Source organism: Sminthopsis crassicaudata, chromosome 3, assembly GCF_048593235.1.
Source record: "Sminthopsis crassicaudata isolate SCR6 chromosome 3, ASM4859323v1, whole genome shotgun sequence".
NCBI lineage: Eukaryota > Metazoa > Chordata > Mammalia > Dasyuromorphia > Dasyuridae > Sminthopsis > Sminthopsis crassicaudata.
In genome coordinates, this window is record NC_133619.1 from 395,635,038 (window position 1) to 395,655,529 (window position 20,492).

Sequence of the window (20,492 nt, forward strand, 5' to 3'; positions counted from 1 at the left end):
TATTCCCTGTATGACCACAGGCATCATTTAATCTCTCTGTGCCTCAGTTTCATTTTAAATAGGAATAATAGTATCTATTATGCCTGTTTCACAGGGATTTTTATGAAGTTCATATGAGAGAGTAAAGCTATTTATAGATTTTAAGTCATTACGTAAATGTCAGATTTTAAACAACCTGTAACATTTCAATACTTGCAAAGTATTTGATATGTTTTATCCTGTTTGATACAACTTTTAGATATATGTGAAGATAAAGTTAAAAATCTGATAGAAATGGCAAACATTGCCCAGCACATGGCACAAAGCTTAAATCCAATTAAACCTAATGTCTACATCTGCCTGTGGGGGCCTTTTAAAATAAAAGCCAGCTATCACTGGCAATATCCAAGTGAAATGGCTGTGTCCTGCCAAATGCCTCATCTGGGCCAGGTTTCCAACCATTTCACATTTTAAAAAGAAAAATTCCCAAAATTATTACAAGTTTCTCTGCCCAAGAGAAAAGAAAAAAGGTGTGAAAGCTTCTGGAACCTCCCAGCAGGTGCAAGGTCCTTGCTGCTTTTTTATGGCTCGGATCCCCAGAAGAGACCCTCTACGGAGCTTGGTTGGTAGTAGATAATTTCGAACATGCTAGGTAGTCACTTTCATAGTGAAGTTGATCTATGTCCTGTAAAAAGTTGGACTTAATTTTTTTAGGAGGACTTTATAATTCGGATTTCCAGAAAGCCAATGATTGGTGAAGAGTAGGCAACAGCATTGGAGTGCTTTCTTGAAGCAATTAAGCATTTCCATGATTATAAGACACGAGCAATTTTCAGGAGGTGAGGCCCTGGGAAAATGACAAAAGTTTTATTACCCTGCTTTGATAATAATATTGATGTTAAGATTTAGGTTGGACTAATCAGAGGTGTCAAACTTGGGCTGAAACTTGACACCTCAAACTTATGGCTGAAACTAAGTTAAAATGTAATTGAGAAACTTTTAACAAAATAAAAATACCTTGTAACATAGATAATGATAGTTTGTGGTTTTCTAAGTCAACATGCTGCCCCTAGGGATTAGTTTCAATTTCGCCCTACTGGAAGATAGATAACCTCTGACTTCTCAACTCAAGATTCTGTACTTCCTGGATAAATAAAATCATCTTGACTGTGGACTATTGTAGTAACTTCCTAATTGGTCTCCCTTCTTCAAGGCTCTTGTCTGTTTTTTACACAACTGTCAATGATATTCCCAAAGCATATGTCTGGCCAGGTTACTTCAGTGGCTACTTGTTATTTCTTGGATACAATTCAAAATTTTCTGATTGATATTTAAAGTCCTTCACAACCTGATTGAAGCCTGCTTTTCTGGGACATTTACTGAGACAGCATAGAGAACTCATTTCTAAACCAAGAAAACTTGGGTTTCATTCCAACTCTTTTGACAACCAATGGCCATGTACTCCTAAGCAAGACAATCCCTTCAGTGCTCTAGGTAACTTTCTGAGACCATGTTATAGAGCAGGGGCCAAGGCCTGGGATAGGGGTTTCCTCACATGAAAATTCTTATACCAGAGATACCACAAATTCAGCCCTGTCCTATTAGACATTACTCTCTTTCATGCATTCCATGATCTAGTTAAAGAGACTGTTCTAAAAATGTCTCCTTTCTCCATACTTCCATGCACACTTCTTCCTCATCTTTGCTTCTTAGACCTCTGGTTTTCTCAGAAGTCTACTCAGATGGTACTTCCTACATAAGTACCTAGCACAGTGTTTGGTACAAAGCAAGCATGTGATAAATTGTTGATTGATCGATAACTGTACTAAACCTCTAGTGTAGTCCAGCTTTGGGAGGCTGCTTAGGCATTATGTGGTGAGCCACACAACCACAGCTTTCTCCAGTGATTACAATCTCAAGAGTTAGAAGGATGGTCAGAAGTCATCTGGTCCAACCTGTAACTAAACATTATCCTAGGTGGGGTAACAAGATATTGCATATTTTTAGGGCACCTTCTAAAAACAATCTGTAGTCATGGTACTATTCAATATGCTTTGGTAAAATAGTCCAACTCTACTGCCTATTTTGTTCAACAACTACTGAATCACCACATTATAGATTTATAGTCACAAAATATTATTAGTAGTAGTATGTGTACAATGCTTTAAGGTTTGCAAAATACTTCATAAATATTTTATCCTCACAACAGCCTTGGGAGGTAGATTATTATTGTCCCTTTTTATACATGAGGAAACTGAAGCAGACAGAAGTTAAGCGATTTAGACTAGGCTAGTTGTCTGAGGACACATTTAAGTTCATCTTCCTGTCCTGGACTTTCTCCACTACACTGTCTAACTTACCATCATTTCAAATTACTTTTTTTCCTTGGATCTATATATCTCTGACAAATGGTCATCTCACCTATTTGAAAATGAGGTACCCACTGCCATGCTTTTAGGAGAATGTAAATTCTTAGAAAAGTTGACTAGCAAAGCTTTGGTATTCATGTCCATTCCCCTGCCTAATTTATGAACAAGTACTAGATGAAAAGGCAGAGCAAATTAAACAGTTCTGTTCCCCCTCATTCTCCTCAGCCTCCCAAGGAAAACCCTGTCCCTATTCAGTTCATATGAAGTCTCTACACAAATGTGGAAAACATGACCTACTCTCTCCTTCCCTTAGATCCCAGCTCTGCTAAGAATGTTGGCTCAGGTGGAGGATTAGTTTGCTGCTGTTGTTATGAGCTGAGAGGACTAATGTCTGCTTTCTCAGAGCTGCTCAGTAGGGCTTGAACTTCTTCCGAGTTGGAGAGAAAGAAGTTATTTGGAGCAGAAGTCTTTGTCACCACACCTACTACCAATGGTGCTTGTGCTAGGGTGAAAGGATCAGTGAATTAGAAGCTTTTGATAAGAATTTTTATATGTGTCTACATAGGATCTGTCCTCAATCATGGAAAGCATGCTTTCTCTGAGACTAGGATAACAAGAGATTTAAGGAAAAGGAGGCGGGAAAAAGCTAACACAGGAGCAAAATTGGTATGGAAACTGACAAACCCATTCTCAACACTAAAAGCCAAGGCATCCTCTTCCAAGTCCTTGCCCTCTCCCCCTTCTTCCGCTTTGGAAAGTCTGAATTGCTTGGAAAAAAACGGTTTTTTGCTCTCCCTCATCCCCCCACCCCCACCCCGCCATCCCATCCCACCCCTTCTAGCAGCCTCTTGCATAACTCTGTAAGAGTACAGGGTTTGATGGGCTCCAGATGTGGAGATTGGAGTGGGGAATGAGCATGAGGAAGGGAGGGTGTCAAGTCCTCTCGACCCTGCAACTGTGGGAACCTGGAGCCTGGCCCCAGTGGGAGATGAGAGGGCACATTGCACAGAGGCTTTGTCATGGGGTCAGTCTGACCAAGAGTGGGTGGGAGGATAGGAAGAAGAGATCCTGCTGCTGACCCTGCCTGAACCCCTGCCTTAGTAGCTTCTGTGGCCAATTCAATTTGTCCCTGAAGCAGCTGGAGAAAACTCCTCCTTGAGCTGCTTCTGCCTTAAGAGAAAGGGTGGAGCAGGGAGGAATCAGCCATTCAGTATATACAAAATCCCATGAAGGGCCCTAATCTATGTTCTAGTTCCTCTCGACCCTATATAATAATAATAATAGCCAGCAATTATGTGGCACTTTAAGACTTGTAAAAGCACTTTATAAATACTTAATTGTATTCCAATAATCCTGGGAAGTGGTGCTATTATCATTTCCATTTTATAGATGAGGAAACTGAAGCAGACAGAAGTTGTGACTTACCCAGGTTACATATAACCATTTCCTTTCTGAGAAGAGATTTGAACTCGTCCTGACTCCCTGTCCAATACTTATTCTCCAATTACTTGACTTTTTCAATCAAGGCCCTTATTTATTAATTTATTTGTGTATGTATTTGTTTTGTATCACAAAAATAGGTGTCTCAGCCTGGTTAGGAGTTGAAAGCCTCCTAGTATGTCTTTGCTTAAGTGAGATTAGGTGGTTTCCTTACTTGAGGCTGCTAGAAAGGAGAGGCCCATCCTCCAAAGTTTAGAGAACTTTCTGCTCACATGGCATACCTTCCATGGAGACTATCTGGATCAGCACACAGTCTCTGCCCAAAAGGTACAATTGGCTTGCCCAATGCCTGAAAGTAGGGGTCAGATAGGTTGTAAAAAGAAGTCCCTATACTCCCTTTTCCACATGACTCCCACACTACCCAGTTCTAGTCAGCTGCAGCCCTAGGGGGGCCTCCCTGCTGGATATTGGTCCTGTTAATAAGTTACCAACAAACTAGTCTCCTTCTGAAGAGATGGGACTGAGGGGGGTAGTGCTGGTGGTGAACTGTTGGACCAGCAACTGAGTCTCAGAGATTTTGGTTTCCTTCTGTTTTTGAGCAAAAGGACAAAGTCTGCCTTTCATTGAGTCAAGTTACCTCCCTTTGGGGTGGGGGGGGGTGGGGGGGAGGGTGTCTCAATTTTGGAACACAGAATTTACAAAATCCCACTGTCCAGGAGTCTTTCCTGACTACAAACAGCTTTCCAAAGCCTCCCCTATATGTCAGTCACCTTGCAAAGACTCAACTGGAAGTTGAATATCTACTGTCTCAGGCTAGCATTGGGTTTCTCAGGCTAACAACTCCAGCCAGGTTCTGTTTCTACACTGCTCTTGGGTTTCCAGCCCTACTTCCTTTCCTCACTAAGCCTCCCCCAATGCACCTTGAGGCAGTGTACCTCCCGTCCCCAATCAGAGCTACAACTGTAATCTAGCAGGTTTGGTGTGGGGCTGTGCAGCAAGAGACATATCTCAACCCCTCAGGTTTGGTTGCTCAGAACTGGATGAGTGAGAATGGGACAAAGGACACCTGAGTCCTGGGGTTACTGATGAAGTGGAAGTCGCTTTGAGGAGCATAATAGGGACAAGTAAAAGTTTTTTTGGAAAATAAAGTGATTTATAAAGGGCCAGAATATATAAAAGTTCGGGAATGAGAGAGGGACAGGTTGAATGTATCCCACTATGCATCTTTATTTAAAATCTAAAGGAAAGGGTGATCTGGGAAAATCGGGGGGAGGCCGACCCAGGAGGGGGAGCCCAGCTGCAGAGAGGAACAAAGCGAACGCTGTATAGCAGAAGGGAGGTGCAGCTGCAGGAAGAGGGGGGTGCTTCAGACTCCAAGCCTACAACAAGGGCGGCTTTTCTGGCCTGAGGTGGGGGGGGGAGTGAGATTGAAATGGGGGGCGGGTCCTCGCCTGGGAGGCGGTCCCGGAATGCTCTCCTCCTCTCTAAGCTCAAGGAGAGAAACAACCGGGTCCTGGAGCTGGAGCTCGAAGCGACCAAGACGAGGGAAGACCCTGAAGCCATCCCTCCCTCTCTCCCCCAGGTAGGGATGCCCCTTGGATCTTATCTCATCTAAGACTTGGGAAGTTGGAAGGGAGTGACGAAAAGTCGGGACTCGGGTTAATGCAGGAGGTAGCTCGAGAAGGGAGACTTAGGAGCAGAGGAGGTGATAAAAGAGTTCATGCCTTTTTACTGCATCCCCCCCCCCATCCCTGACCCAGAACCAAGTCTGCCTGATCGCTATGTAGGAAGACACCCATTCCTCCCATCCTGGCGTCGGGAAAACCCACGGCTGCCAACCCTGTTAGAGGCAGCTTCCCACCTCCCGTTCCCCCCAGCCCACCTGGAGGGTATCCGGACCTCTAAAAGGCTCCGCCTTCTCGCCTTCCAACTTTACCCGAGGTATCTCCTATTCTGGGGATTCTGGCTTCTAGGTGGGCGTAAAGAAAAGGGACAGAAGCGAGAATGGGACACCTCAACCCTAAGGCTTGGTCCCCGGGACTGGTTAGGAAAGGAAGTTGGGGTGTGGGAAGGCAGTAGAGGGGGCTGGATTCGGGGGGAGCCACTTCTCTTTCCTAGCTGGCTCATCACCCTCCTACGCGGCCAATGACTGGGCTGAAGGGGATACCGGAATCCCCGGGGATAGGGAGAAGCTTAATAGGGAAACTCCTCCAGGGCTTTCCCCTGGAGCCCGGTGGCCAGAGTCGAGGACTGCAGGACGGAATGCAGGAGGAGGAAAGGGAAGAGTTGGGGAGCTGGGGTGGAGACTGCTGACTACGGATCGTAGCTCCAGTGAAAGGCCCGGGGCACTTCGTTTTTCTGTCATTTGGGAAGCAGGTCGGGTTTTCTGGACGGTTTCCCGCAGGCGGCACCAAAACTAGCATTAATCGGGAAGGCAGAGCTGTAGGGACCTAGGGGTTCAAGAATTTTCCTAGCTAAGCATGACCGCTGAATCCTGGGTTCAGATTCCACCCTGAACCTTCCCTAGGTTGGGGAAGGACTAAGTCAAGTGAGCCCAGGTTTCTCGGAAGAATGGAGAGGGAGGCGGGGAGGGAATTAGAAGTTCTCTTCGGCCTGTTAGAGGGGCTTCCCTGACTAAACTCCCAGGAACAAGAAGTGAGCAGGATAAAGTTGGGCCGAGGGTCTTCAAGTGACTTCCTCTATCCCCACGCGGAGGATATTGCTGGGACCGAAGGGTGGGAGACCAGGGCAGCGGGAACCCAGGTGGGCGACCTGGAGGTAGGCGGGCGGGCACGCATTCTGGAGGGGTTAGCTCAGCTGTCCCGGCTGCTAGCTAGCACTGACTCATCGCCCGCGGGGGCGGGAGAGGGGCAGCGGCGAACACTCTAGTGCATAACTCACAAGCAGTACAGACATCTAGCACCCCAGGGGCCGCAGAAACAGACGGCTCGCCCCCTTCACCTCTTTTCAGCCTCAGCCCAAGGCGGTGTTCTGCCTTTACAGGGGAGGGAGTCTGGCTCCGGCGGGTAGCCCCGGCCCCCTCCCCCCGAGTTCCCGGGCAGGGGCCAGTACAGACTGCTTCCCGGCCGAACAAGCGGCGCCTTCTCCCCAGCCCAGCCGGGCCGAGCCGAAGAAAGGACTCTTGTCCACGAGCCGGGACGGGCGGGGCCGGCTGCGGCTAAGGTCCCAACACAGCCGCCTTGTCCCGGGCCAGAGCTGGGAGAGGGAGGGGGGGAAACACTGCACAGCCCCCGGCCCAGAATGAGAGGGGGGGAGGGAGGAGGGGGACGGAGAGAGGGAGAACCAGGAGTCCGGGCCTGGGCAGCCGACGCCACGGAGGTTTTGCCTTACGTCCAGTCTCCTCTCCCCCTTCAGGCAACCTGAATCAACCAAGCAGCCCCAGAAAGCAATAAAGTGGCCGCAGTTCAAGATTCTCTTGCACCTCCTCCGCCTGAGCTTCTCAGATCTCTTCTCTCTTCCAGCCTCAGTTTCTCAAACACCGAGTTCCTTCCCAGTCTCCTCTTCCGGGTACCTCAGTTTTCTCCTCGCTGCTCCTCACTGGCTCTCTCAAAACCCCAACCTCTTTGTGTCGGTTCCTGTTGCCCTCTTGTCTCCCCACTCCCCCACTGTCTCCCACCCTGTCCCTGTGGCCCTCATCTTCCCCATCCGGACTCTCCTCTTTAGTCCAGTCCAGAGTCCTTCTGGCGGATACTGGCTTTCCTCCACCCCCAGCCGGGCCTCAGTTTCCTTCCCCTCCAGACTCCTTCCTCCCACTCCTGGGCTGGTCTTCGGCCTGGGGAGCGGATGTGCGCCGCTGGGACACAGAGGAGGCGTTGGCCGGGCGGGGGCTGGCTGGAGAGCAAACCAGCCCAGCATTTTGGCTTGCCATGCAGCGATTGGGGCCAGAGCGGGGTGACTTGCCTCGGGGACAGGTAAAGAGCGGGGAGGCCACCCAGGGAAGGTTGGGAAGTTTGGAGAGCAGAGCAGGCCATGCGGTCACTCAGGGAGTCCAGCCATCCTGGCCCCAAGAAACAATGAAGGAAAAGCGCCTGGGTCTCTCCCTGATCCTGGTCTCTCGGGCTATGGGTTTCTTTTCTTTCTTTTTTTCCTTTTCTTTCTTTCTTTCTCTTTTTTATTAACCTTTGTCTTTGATATATAGCACTGACCTCTAAGAACCTATCTTTTTTAAAATTTAAAATTTGACTTTTTAAAATCCGACTTTTATTTTGTTCTTCCTCCCCCCCAAAAAACCTTTCCACTTTCTCTTGGACAGGGGAGGAAAATGCCAAACAAGAACCTGGGAAACTCAAGGAGTTAAGACTGGGTTTGCTCTCCTTCCAGGAGAACCCCTTCTCTGACTAAGGACCCTGACTGACTGAGAGTGAGGGGAGACAGGCTCACTGTATGGGAAGAAACCTGGGTTCTTAATCAGAACCCTCAAAGATCACCTCTGGAGTTGCCAACTGGCACCTACATACAGCATTGTGCCTGTGTCTTGGTACCCTATTCTAGTCAGCTGAGTTTTTTAATTATTGAGACCATTAAAACAGGGTCAGGATTTTCAGGTGATATCACAAAAGTAACAAGGTGCCTCTTATTCTACATGTTAATATTTGACAACCTGAGCCCAGAGAGTGCCTGTGTTCCGAATTTGTGGGTCAAGGTGAGGTGCATAGGGTTCTCCCAAGAGGCACCCAATCTAGGGGTGAGAAGCAGCTATGGGCATGGGTACCTCCCCCCCCCAACACATGCATATACTCACTCACTCACACAGAGCTGGGGTTACACCGCAAGGTCCTTTTTTTGGCTTCGGGACTTAGCTGTACTTCTCAGAAAGGCCTTAGAAGGAGGGGTGGGGCGGGTAATTACAGCTCTTGGTGCTCCAGCTGGACTCAATGGGTAGGGTCTGGAACCGTGTCACTCCCTTAAGGGGGAGTCAGCCGGCAGGTGGCACCATGGGGTTCCTCTGGCTAAAGCCCCCGGAAAGGGTAAATGGGGGGACTAGAGAGAAGTTTAGTGAGGCTACTTTGCAATGAAAAGAAAAACTCTGTTATGGTAAAGGGTCCAGTTCATCTAGTTTCTCTTCCTACTTTGAGGAAGTACACGTCTCAGGATCTCATCTGTCTCCAAGTCACTGTATCTCATCTCCTAAATCCCCCCTCTTCTCTCTATCTAATCTTGTCTTCTTATCTTTCTTTCCATTATACTTCTCTTTACCTCTCTTTCCCTCTCCTCTTAACTTTCTCCATCATCATTAGCATCTCTCTGATGAAACCTCCTCCATTCACCTTTCTTTACCTTTAATTTTTCTCCCTTCTACCCTAATTGCACAGTCCATCACATTCTTTCCAGTCTTTTGGGAGAGGTCCCCCTTCCCTCCATCTACACACACAACAAAGATTCTCACAGAGAATAATTGAAGATTTAAAATCATCCATGGTTGGAGGCAGACAGAAGCTATGCTTTGAATTGATAGCAATATCGAGAGGGAGGGAGCAGCAATGCTCTGAGTCCCCAGAAACCTAGGTTTGTGCCCAGCCTGCCTGAACCTTGTATACATGCTTTCTCTTGCTATTTAGTCCAGGGGTGGGTCCTCAGGCCAGTTCCAGACTCTCTCCAGCTTGGGTGGAAATGGTGACGTTGCAGTCCAAGCCCGGAAGGGTGGAAGCCAGGAGGGTAAAATTAGCAACACCCCTGGCTTAGCCCTTTCAGCCCCCATGCCAGAGTCTGAAGCTGAGCTCCTCCTGGCTCCCGATGCTGCTTCCTCTCCAAGTTGGCTGATTGTTGACTAGAGGAGAAAGGCAGCTAGAGGCACTGATCTGGGTTCCCCAACTTCCCCTTCCTCTTTCTTCTACCTCTTAACTTTCCTCTAACATCAAACTTTTTTTTTTTCAATTTTAGATTGTGTACAGAACATGCAAGTAAGCACAGATGTATGTGTGTGCCATCAGCACATATATGTGTTTGTACAAAGCTCTGGTCCCTGATAAATATGTGTATAGAAGAGGAGAGCATGTATATTTTATCCTGGAGAGGATAAAGTATGGTGAATGGCTGTGCATAGGAAACTTAGCCTTCATCTCCCCAGTACATGTATGTGGCTCCCATGTCACCCAGACAGTTTATTTATTTGATCATGATAATCCCAGTATCTTCCCACTGACTTTTTTTGCAGGGGGTAGAGGAAAGCTTTAAAGGACTGGGTGTAACAGTGGGGAGCTTTTTAAAAATATGTATATATATATATATATATATATATATATATATATGTATATATATATATATATACATATATATATATATATATATATATATAAATTTTTTTTGAGAGAATAAATTGTAGAACCTGAGACAGGAATATATTTATAAGTTATCAAGGAAAACTAGTTGTTGCTGTTGTGTCTCCTTTAAGAAAATAGATCTTCCTGAGACCCCAGGGAGAGGAGACAAAGGGAGAAGGAGGGAGGAGCTAGGAGAGGGAGCTGAGAGCTTCCCTTCCTGCCACAGCCTTAGCAGTTCTACTTACCTGTGTATCCTCCAGCTATCAGTGTATTTGGAATGAGTTTCTAAAGATTCCTCTTCTCAGAAAGGTACAGTTCCCAAGAAAGATCCTGCCTTCTACATACCCATTGTTGTTCAGTTGTGTCTAATTCATTGTGACTCTGTTTGGGGTTTTCTTGGCAAAGATACCAGAGTGGTTGGCTGTTTCCTTCTCCACCTCTTTTACAGATGAGGAAACTGAAGCAAACAGGGTAAGTGACTTGTCCAGAGTCACATAGCCTAGTAAGTATATGAAGCCAGATTTGAACTCAGGGAAAATTAATCTTTCTGACTCCAAACCCCGTACTCTATTCACTAAACCATTTAGCTGCCCTGACACACATGGGTGTGTTCCAATTATTTGAAGATCTGCTCGATCCAAGTTGCCAAGAAAAAAAACTATGGTATAATGAGCACCTGGTACTGTTCATTCTTGGTCATGGGATCAAGTAAGGGTACATAGATCAAGGACAAGATACTAAGGAGAAAACAGGACATTTTAATGTGATGTTGCTATGCCTATGTGGGTACACAGAAGACTTGGCCTAGGGATAGCTATGTTCTATAACTGAAAGAATTGCCAGTATAACTGTGTTCTTTTCCTCTGGGCTTCTCTTTGTTTGCATCTGCTTTTCTACAGGGGTAAAGACACAAGGAACAGCTTCTGGAGTGTCTCCATGTTCTGAGTCCCTTGCCTGGTAATGGGCACAAATCTTGTCCATACCATGCCCACTAGCACATTAAGCCTAACCTCCCCTTTTTTTATCCCCTAGGAATTCTGGAAACACAGGGCTATGGATGCTTTCAACAGGAATACAGCAGGCTCTGGGCGCAAGATTCAAGCCAGAGTCCAGGTGAGTTGTTACTAGATGGGATTTGGGGGCAAAAGTAGAGTCTTCAGTAGGTAGACTGGCCGTTTGCAAGGATTGAGGACTAGTGGTTAGAGTTGGGGGAGAGATAAATAGTGAATCTGCCTTCTTACATCAAGCCTCAAAATCCTATTAAGAGCTTGCTTTTCAATCTAATCTGGTTAAGTGGTTCACCCATAGAAGAGTTGGAACTCACTTCCAAAGTGTTCTTGAACTGTTGGAAGATATATATATTGTATACATTTTTTGGCTCTTATCTCCCTCTACTTCCCACATTTGCCCTGATATTCCTGTCTGGTCCTAATTTAATTCAGTAAATGTTTATTAAATATCTACTATATGCAAGTCACTGGACATACAAAGAAACTAATAGCACCTGTCCTCAAAGAATTTATAGTGTCCTAAGACTAGACCTAGGGGAACTTTTTTTTATCAATGCAGACATTGTTCTTCATCTTGTAGCATTATTGCATGGAGGCCTTGAGAGGTTAAGTAAGATGCTTACATCTCACAGCAAGTACCAGTGAACATTTATTAAGTGTCTACTATGTGCCAGGCCCTCAGTTAGGCTCTGGGACACAAAGACATATTACAATGATGAATGTGTCTCTGACTTTTGGAAGAAGGAGGAGATAACAGGTACACATATAAGTACAGAGGGAATTTCTCAGAAGCTGAACTTGGACCCAGCCTGAGTCTGAGGCTAGCCTTTCATTCACTACTCCACCATTATCCTTAAGTACAGATAATATGGTAACTTGATAATATAGTATTAATAACTCATTTGATATAGCACATTAGAAAGCATTTTCCTCACAGGCAGAAAAGAACATCTAAAATTGATATAATGCAAGCTTAAATTTCTATGGAGCAGCTAGGTGGTACAGTGATTAGCGGGCTAGGCTTGGAATCAGAGACTCATCTTCCTGTTGTCAAATCCACCCTCAGATACTTATTAGCTATGTGATGTTGGGCAAGTCACTTAACTATCTTAGTTCCCCACCTGTAAAATAAACTGGAGAAGGAAATGGCAAAGTACTCTAGTAGCTTTTCCAAGAAAACCTCAAAGAGTCACATACAGCTGAAAAATGACAGCTAACTAAATTTATTGTGTCAGATATGACTGAAAAACAATATAACTAAATTTACATAGCACTATAAAGTTTGCATGAATCATCTCATTTGATTCTCACAACTTGATAAGGTAGGTAGTTATTTAATAGTGTCCCATCTCTCTAAATCATCTTCAAAGCTGTCAGAGACTGCTTCATTTGTTTTTGTGAGCCCAGCACAGAACCAGGGATATAGAGGTCACTTAAAACTTTTTTAGTCAAATGGATCACTAGTAAGTGTCAAGTGATGCTGGATTTGAATTCAGGTCCTCCTGACTCCAGGGCCTTCCAGTGGACCACTTTGCTGCCCCATAATGGAAATTGATTGATTAAAGTATAAGTAATTTGCCCAAGAAAGTTCATAAATATCAAAGATTTGGGACTCAAATTTAGATCTTGCCTCCTATGATTCCATAGTTTTTGTGTACTCACTTAGACACAATTGGTCTAGAACTAGTCCTGTTCCAACCTTCCCTGGGGCTTTTTTTACTTCTAATCTCTCCCACTTCCGCTGTCTGATTCCCCACTTACCTCTTCCTTACTGAACAAAGAGGAGACTGGTCAGTTAATACAAAGAGAAAATTGATGAAACAGACAGTAGAAGAGATAAACTATTTACAAAGGGAGGGAGGAGACTGGGGAGAATGTTATTTGGGTATTAAAGGGTAGCTAGGCAAGGCAAGTAAGAACTTAGACTGAGGTTTGGTGTCTCAACTTCTTGTTGTGCTGATGGTGCTCCTTCCTCCCAGAATGGGCCCCTGGATTTAATCGAGACAGGCAAAGGGCTGAAGGTGCAGACTGACAAGCCACACCTGGTGAGCCTGGGCAGTGGGAGACTGAGCACTGCCATCACCCTCCTGCCCTTGGAGGAAGGTGAGTCAGGGGAAAGCATCTGTGCCAGGTGATCCCACAAACCACCCCCAACCTCATAATCACAACTGCTTCAAGGTCCAAGAGACTCTGTAGGAAAATAGGTACCTTTCCCACCATCAAGAAATGAAGAATATTGTAGTAGTGCATCTCCCCCTCCCATACCCAGTGGGGAAACATGGCAGGATGCATTCCATTCTCCCTACCCCCAGATCTTCTCTTCTCCTGATTCCCTCTCCCTTTCCACTCCTCTTATCCCCAACCACCTGTCCTCTGACAGAGATAATCTAGTTTTCCAATGTTTAGGATTAAAAATCAAATGAGGATATAATAAAGCAAAGTCAAGGACTCATTGATCCTTGGTTAGCAGCCTTGGACTTAGGGGCTGGAAGAATGGAAGATCAGAGCAGGGGAAGGGAGGAGGGATCCTGTCCTAGGGGTTTTCAAAGAGAGGATATAAACAGGGTGAGAAGAGGCCCTGACAGAGCATCTCTTGCTCTGTCCTTCCCTTCTCTCTTCCTTCTCCTCTCTCTCCTTCCTGAGCTGTACTTGTTGCCTGGGTGATCCTACATTCCCAGCATTCTCCAAATACCAGCCCCAGGGGCTCTGCTAGGGGTGTGGGGAGGCTGTGTAGGTGTGCTGAAGCTGTGAGGGGGAGACTCTGGGTCTGAAGAGCTAGCAAATGAAGAGAGAGGGAGGGAGGGGGGTCGCAGAGAGCCGGAAGAACAGGGTAGAAGGTAGAAGAACAGAGAGCTAGGAAAAGAAAGGAAGAACAAATAAAGGAAGACACTGTTCAAAGAAGTGCAGAAGGGCTGGGGCCTCTGTGGAGGGAAGGGTGAGAAGTCTAGGAAGAGATAGCCCAGGTTCAGGAGGGGTTGGAAGAAGAATGGAGAGGAGCCCAAAGAAAGAGCTATCTATTTCTACATCTTCCCCAGACCCCAGATTGAGCCTGTGCTGTTTTTTTATGGTGCTTGTGTCTGGAACTCCATCTCTTTCCCTAATCCAGGATATTTTCTTCTGAGGATGCTTATTCCCAACAAAAATGGGGGGCAGGTTAGGGAAGGTGTAGGTGTCTGTCGCTCCACCAGTGCTTCTCTTCCCTTTTAGAGGAAGCAAGGGAGAGGCATTCTGTGCGGCTCTTTGCTATTTCCTGCCTATCCTCGGGCAAATACCACGAACTCTCTTCCTCCTCCCCTAGGAAGGACAGTGATCGGCTCTGCTGCCAAGGATATCTCGCTCCAGGGTCCTGGCCTGGCTCCCGAGCACTGCTACATTGAGAACCTCCGAGGGACCCTGACCCTGTATCCCTGTGGCAATGCGTGCACCATTGATGGTCTCCCCATCCAGCAGCCCACCCGCCTCACCCAGGGTAAGGCCCTGGACAAATCCAACCTGCTGACTGATCAATTGATTGATTGAGAAGGAATGAGGGCAGGGGACTAAAAGGTAGATTCTAATAAGGTTGAGGCTCAGTAAAATCCTAATCTTAGTGTTGTCATAGAAACTATGTGGGGCTTTTTGGGGGAACATTCAAGAGTGGTCTGTGTGTATGTACGAGCCCTATCATGCTGGAAGAGATATCCAGGATTGGATAACTCTCTACCTACTTCTGACCACAGTTTCTCTGCTCATTATTAATCTCCCTTCTCTTCTAATAATAATAGTGATAGCAGAGATAACATCTGGGACTGGATCAGCATCTTCGAGGTTACAAAGTGCTCTCATGTGCATTCTCATCTGATCTTAACTAGTCTGATATAGCAATAATAATAGATGGCATTTGTACAGAACTTTGAATTTTGCAAAGTGTTCTGCATATATTATTTCATTTGAATCTCACAACAACCTTATAAAATAGGCCCTTTTATACATTAGGAAACTGAGGTTTAAGGTTCAAGTCACACAATTAATTGTTAGGGGTAGGATTCAAGGAATCTTCCTGAATTCCAGTCCAGTACTCTCTCCACAATACCATGCTAAAAGTACCACTATGATTATCCCCACTTTACATCTGAGGAAACTGAGATTGAGAGAGAAAAAAATTATATGTATAAGATCACATAGCTGGTAAATAGAAGCAGGACTAGGACCCAGATTCTCTAACTCCAAGTCTAATGTTTATTCCCACTCTTCTCCTGGTCATCCCATAGCCTTGGCAAAGGGTGGGGTTACATCATTAGTTGTCAAAGGGCACTAGAGAAGGTGGCGTGACAACTGCAAAAGGCATCAGCTGGAGCAGCTAGACATGGGAACAATGATGGTGTTTGTGTGAGAATAAGAAGGAACTCAGCACCACTGGGAGCTGTTCTCCCAGAGCCTGGGCTTCTGAGCATCCCTCTGTGGATAGGAAAGGAGAGGAAAGATCTCCTGATGAAACAGGAGGAGGGTCTGTGGCACCAAACAACAAGGGAAGGGAAGGAGATGATTTTCGATCCTGTAGCAGTATCATAGAACCGACAGTAGCATCCTGGTTGTCATGGGGACCAGCACCATTTTCAATGTTTCCTACAGCAATAGAGTATCCATAGCAGAATAAAATGTTTGGTAACCCTGAAAACCCGGCCCTTGATTTGTATAGTTACCAGAGTGGGCAAGGGTTTTTTCTTAATTTTGTTGTGAACCGGTTTTGGTTGCTGTGGAAACAGGGAATCCGGTCTCATTTCTTCCTTTTGGCCAGCATGGAAGGAAAAAGGGCAGATTAAGGGGGAGTTGTGGGTGGGGTTAGGGACTCAAAACCAAGTCAGACTATAGAGGAAAGGCTGGAATGACAAAAACATCTGAGCTCTTTCAGTGTCCAGTGGAGCTGATGTAGAAGGCATCCTCCTATGCCCTTTTCACCACTTTCCCCTTTCTTCCGTTTCTGACCCTCCTTCTGATCCTTTTGGGACCTTTGGTCCATCCTTCTCTTCCATTAGGAGTCAATGTGCTTTATCTGGAGGCAGAAGCTCTGTATTTGAATCCTGATTCTGACCCTTACCAGCTATAGTTTGGACAAATCTCTGAGACTCAGTTTTCCCATCTGCAAAAGTAATAATACTTGCATTCCCCATCTCACAAAGTGGTTTATAGAAAGATTTATGTAAATATGGATTGTTATTATTGAAGGCAGAGACTTTTACTTATGCCTAGAACATTTTAGGTAATTAACAAATGTTGTGTGATTGACAGTTTGATTGATTCATTGATATCAGTAGTTGACACCCTAGAGACCGCAGGGAAGGAAGGAATTCAGCAATTCCTTCCCTCCCACCCCCTCTAGCCTCCTTTCTCATTTGTTGGTGAAGTCTTTTTCTCCTATCTGTGCCGAAGATGAATCAATCTATTCTTGCTTTATGACTATCTGACTGACTTTGGGGAAGGCTTTGACCTTTGGGGAGCATTAAGGTTTTCAAATAAAGCAGGTGATATGGTGCAATGGAAATAACTCTGGGTTTAGAATCAGAAAAGATGCTTTTGAATTAAAGTGATGTCCTTAATGCCTGTGTGACTTTGGACAAACCGTTTCCTTGCTGTGCCTCAGTTTCCTCATCTGTCAGATGGGGAATTGGAATAGATGTTTTTTAATAAATCCCTTCCAGTCCTGACATTCTTTGATTTTTGGATATCTCCCTCTGGTTATTTCTAGGCAGGGTTTTTTCTTCTATCCTTAGTGAAGAAAGTGGTGACAGACAGGGTTTGGAGCAGCAATAAAATAAGGAGCGGAAGCAGAAATTCAAGAAATCACTAATGAGGGCCCAGCTCTAGTTTCCCCTATTATTTGTGTCACATGCATGCATATGAACATACCTGTACATACATGCTAAGAGTGTTGTCAAAGAACTGAGGGTCTCCAAATGCTTCTCCTCCATAAGGACACAGTCTGTATGATGTTCTCATTAACTGAGCAGTAGGAGCAAAGCTGGACTGTCCCTAAGAATTTCCTGTGCTCCTAATGGCTCCTTTTTTTCCTAGAGCCACCATGTCTCCACTATTCTTTCCCCTGTACTCCTCTCCTTGGGTCTTACAGAAAGACAGGGACAAGTCCCATGCCCCTAGTCCTCTTTTCCTTGAAGGCCATTCCCTTCCCAGCCTCCTTGTCTGGATTCACTATTTCTTAAGGGGTTTGGCAGTCTGGGGAGCAAATTGGGGGGTGTGCAGGGACACACAAAGGAGCCGGTGTTCTATATCCTGTCTCCTCCCCCTCCCTAGGGCTTGGGAGCTGAGGGTTCGCCTTGTTTCATCTCTAGAGCAAGGCATCAGCCCCCTCATCCTCCCCCAGCTCCATCCCCTTATTGCTGGCCCAACTCCGGACATTCTTCAGAGTTCATCTCCCTGGAGACTAAGTGGCTCAGATGTACATGTGGTATCTCTGTGTGTTTGTGTATTTTAGTATGTGTTTACAGATCTCAGTATGTGTGCATCTGTGTGAGGTTGGGGAAATCATCTCTGTGCTCTCATAAGTCTCTATTTGCACATATTTTAGGACATCTGTTTATTTGCTATATTATACATGTATATTTACATATGCTTACATATATACATAGTTATTGTTGTTATTCAGTCATTTCCTGACTCTCTGCGACCCCGAGGACTTTTTTCTTTGTAAAGATCCTGGAATGGTTTGCCATTTCCTCCTCCAGTTTGTCCCTATCTTACAGAAGAAGAACTGAGGCAAATAGGAGTTAAGTGACTTGTGCAGGGTCACACTGTGTTAAAGGCTGGATTTGAACTGTTGACTTAAAGCCCAGTATTTTAATCACTATACCAACTATGTGGTATCTCACATATGTACTTACGTACATACATGCTTATGTACATACATATTTCTTTTCTGTTCCAGTGTGTAATATATTTCATCAGTGTGGGGAACTTCTTGTATGGAAACTCCGTCCACTGATGCAAATCAGCAACTCATCTGAAAATTCTAGTTTTAGAGAATTGCGTAAAAGTGCTGAGAGGTTAAACACTCATCTATGATCACATAACTAGTTTGTGTCAGAGGCAGGGCTTGAACATATATCTTTTGTCTCTCTGAGAACCATATGTACCATCTACATGCCAGTAGCATGTTCTTTAATATATTCCTTTGAGTTGTGACGTTCTGTGATATTTGCACATTTCTTTCTGGTCAGTTTTAGGCAGAGTCTGCATTTTAGTAGATTTATGTATATTGCCTAATCTATTGATGTGCTTAGTTGTTCATCTACTTGTCTGTGAATGTATATGTAGATGGTATAAAGGGCCCATATGTTTATATATAAAATAATAATAATAGTAGTAACTAAAATTTCTAAGTGCTTTAGGATTTAATGCACTTTGCTTATAATAACCCCATGAGGTAGGTAGTAGAAGTATTTATTGTCCTCATTTTACATGTAAGCAAACCAAGGTTCTAAAAAAGTAAATAAATTTACCTATAGTCACATTGGTAGTAAATGTCTGAAGGAGGATTTGAATCCAGATCACCTGATTTCAAGTCCATCACTTTTTTTTTCCTTTATTATGCTGCCTTTCCCAGGCACTGCTTTCTAATCCATGCCTCTAGCAGATACCTTAGCCGTACCTTTTAGAAGGAAGAGACCTCTCCATCGCTGACTGGACAGTGCCCTTGATACCTCATCCTGGGCATCATGCCCAGCAGTGATGGCAGTGACAGGCTCTTCAGGCAGGCACAGTCCTATGGAAGGAGGAAGATAGAAGGAGATGCCAACTTTCTCCTGTTATAATGGGAGAAAAGAGTATGAATGAAAGAGCCAAGAAGCTCCTCATTCTCCTCCCACCCTTTTGAAGGCTTAGCACCTCTTGCCTTGACCCTTTTGCTCAGAGCAAGGGATGGAGCCAACAGAACAACCCAGAAGCCTAAGTGTCTGTCTGGGACCAGGCCACATGAAAGAGCTACATGGAAAAGCCAAGAGGGCTTTGGAGGAGAGATCAAAAAGCCACATTCCTAAAGCCCAGGATGTCTAGATAGAGAGTCCCTGATCCCCTCTCTTTCAGGAGAGGTTACTCTCACTTCCTTCCCACTCTGTGACACCGTTCTACATGGGCAGTGGTTTATGCCGGGGCAAGCAAAGGGATTATTGGGTCTTATAGCTGTCTACCTCTGGGATCCAGGGGGACACCCTCTATTTCCTCAGTAATTTAGAGTGACTCAGAGGAACATGCTGGGTCCATAACCCAGCAATGAGTGGAATGCGGCCATTATTTGCTAAGTAATCTTTGAGACACAACATATTATAGTGAAAAGAATATTGGGCCTAGATTCAGACGATCTCATTTCAAATCTCAGTTCAGCCATTTTCTTTAAGGCAAGTATCTGAGCCTCAGCTTTGTCATCTATAAAATGAGGTAGTTGGATTAGATGACATCTAAATTCCCGATTGTTTCTAATACTATGAGCCTATGAGAATCCTTCTGGGAAGAAGAAAAGAAGCCCCATATCTTTCTTGTGAAACTGGAAAATAACAGAGGGAGAAGAGGAGATGGTGAAACTTTTCCTCCCTTACGTGGCCTTCTGTCACATTGGCAAGCATTTTATTGTGTTGGTCTGTGTCTGTCCAATTTACTGTCATAGTTTCCAGATGGGTGAATCATTCTTCCTGCTGAGATTTCTTTATTTTTAAAAAAAGAGGCTTTGCTCCCTTTGCATCTGAAATCATTTGGTTTCTTCCCTTCCCATCAGAAGAGGAGAGATGGCTGAAAGGAGGGGGCTCATTGGGGCTGGGAAGTGTGCCTGGTTATTTCTCTGGAAATCTGAGTCACTTTCCAGAATCTCTCTAGAGCTGTGAGTAGAAGCAGTTGAGAGTATAGTGTGGGTGTCAGTGTTGTGTGTGGTTGTGTGAGAGAAGACAGTAATATGCGAAAGCAAGAAAAGTGAGTTGTACAAGAAATGGGCACATTTCTCTGTGTGGGGGTGCACTCCCGGGATGGATGTGTGTGTGTGTGTGTGAGAAAGAAGAGTGTTCATAAGAATATTCGCCTGTAAGAGGCATATTCTAGTGGAAAGAGACAGCTTGGGTTCAAGGCCCAACCCTGGCTGTTGTTAACAGAATTAATCATTTAACCTCTCTGAGCTGGCAAATGAGAAAATTGGATAGGACAACTTCTAAGGTGTTCAACACTATAACTGTGAGAGAGTTGGGGGAAGGGGGAGAAAGAAGAATTTGTGAGAAAGAGTCTGTTTGTGGGGAAAGTGTCTGCTTTATGTGGGCACCACACGCCTGGCTTGGCTCCTTGTGTATCATGAACTTCTATTTAGGGAGGGTGGTTGAGTTGGTGTTGTGTCTGGCTGGCTGGCCCTCCCTGCTTGTGACCTTGGAGGTTCCAGCTACAAG

At 45.2% G+C, this 20,492-nt stretch overlaps 1 protein-coding gene across 16 annotated transcripts in view; it reads left to right on the plus strand.

The window, feature by feature from the left end:
• Positions 1 to 5,220: 5,220 nt before the first annotated feature.
• Positions 5,221 to 20,492, plus strand: part of PHLDB1 (pleckstrin homology like domain family B member 1) — a 62,955-nt gene continuing 47,683 nt past the window's right edge. For 4 of the 16 annotated variants that reach the window (XM_074302294.1, XM_074302298.1, XM_074302293.1 and 1 more), the window contains exons 1-4: positions 7,104 to 7,720; positions 11,102 to 11,182; positions 13,059 to 13,182; positions 14,378 to 14,548. In XM_074302294.1, coding sequence (XP_074158395.1) covers positions 7,676 to 7,720; positions 11,102 to 11,182; positions 13,059 to 13,182; positions 14,378 to 14,548 — 421 coding nt within the window. In that variant the 5' untranslated portion in view covers positions 7,104 to 7,675. Of the gene's footprint in view, positions 5,371 to 6,145; positions 6,165 to 6,716; positions 6,972 to 7,098; positions 7,721 to 11,101; positions 11,183 to 13,058; positions 13,183 to 14,377; positions 14,549 to 20,492 lie in introns of those variants that run through there. The other 12 variants (XM_074302283.1, XM_074302287.1, XM_074302286.1 and 9 more) reach the window with 9 other exon arrangements.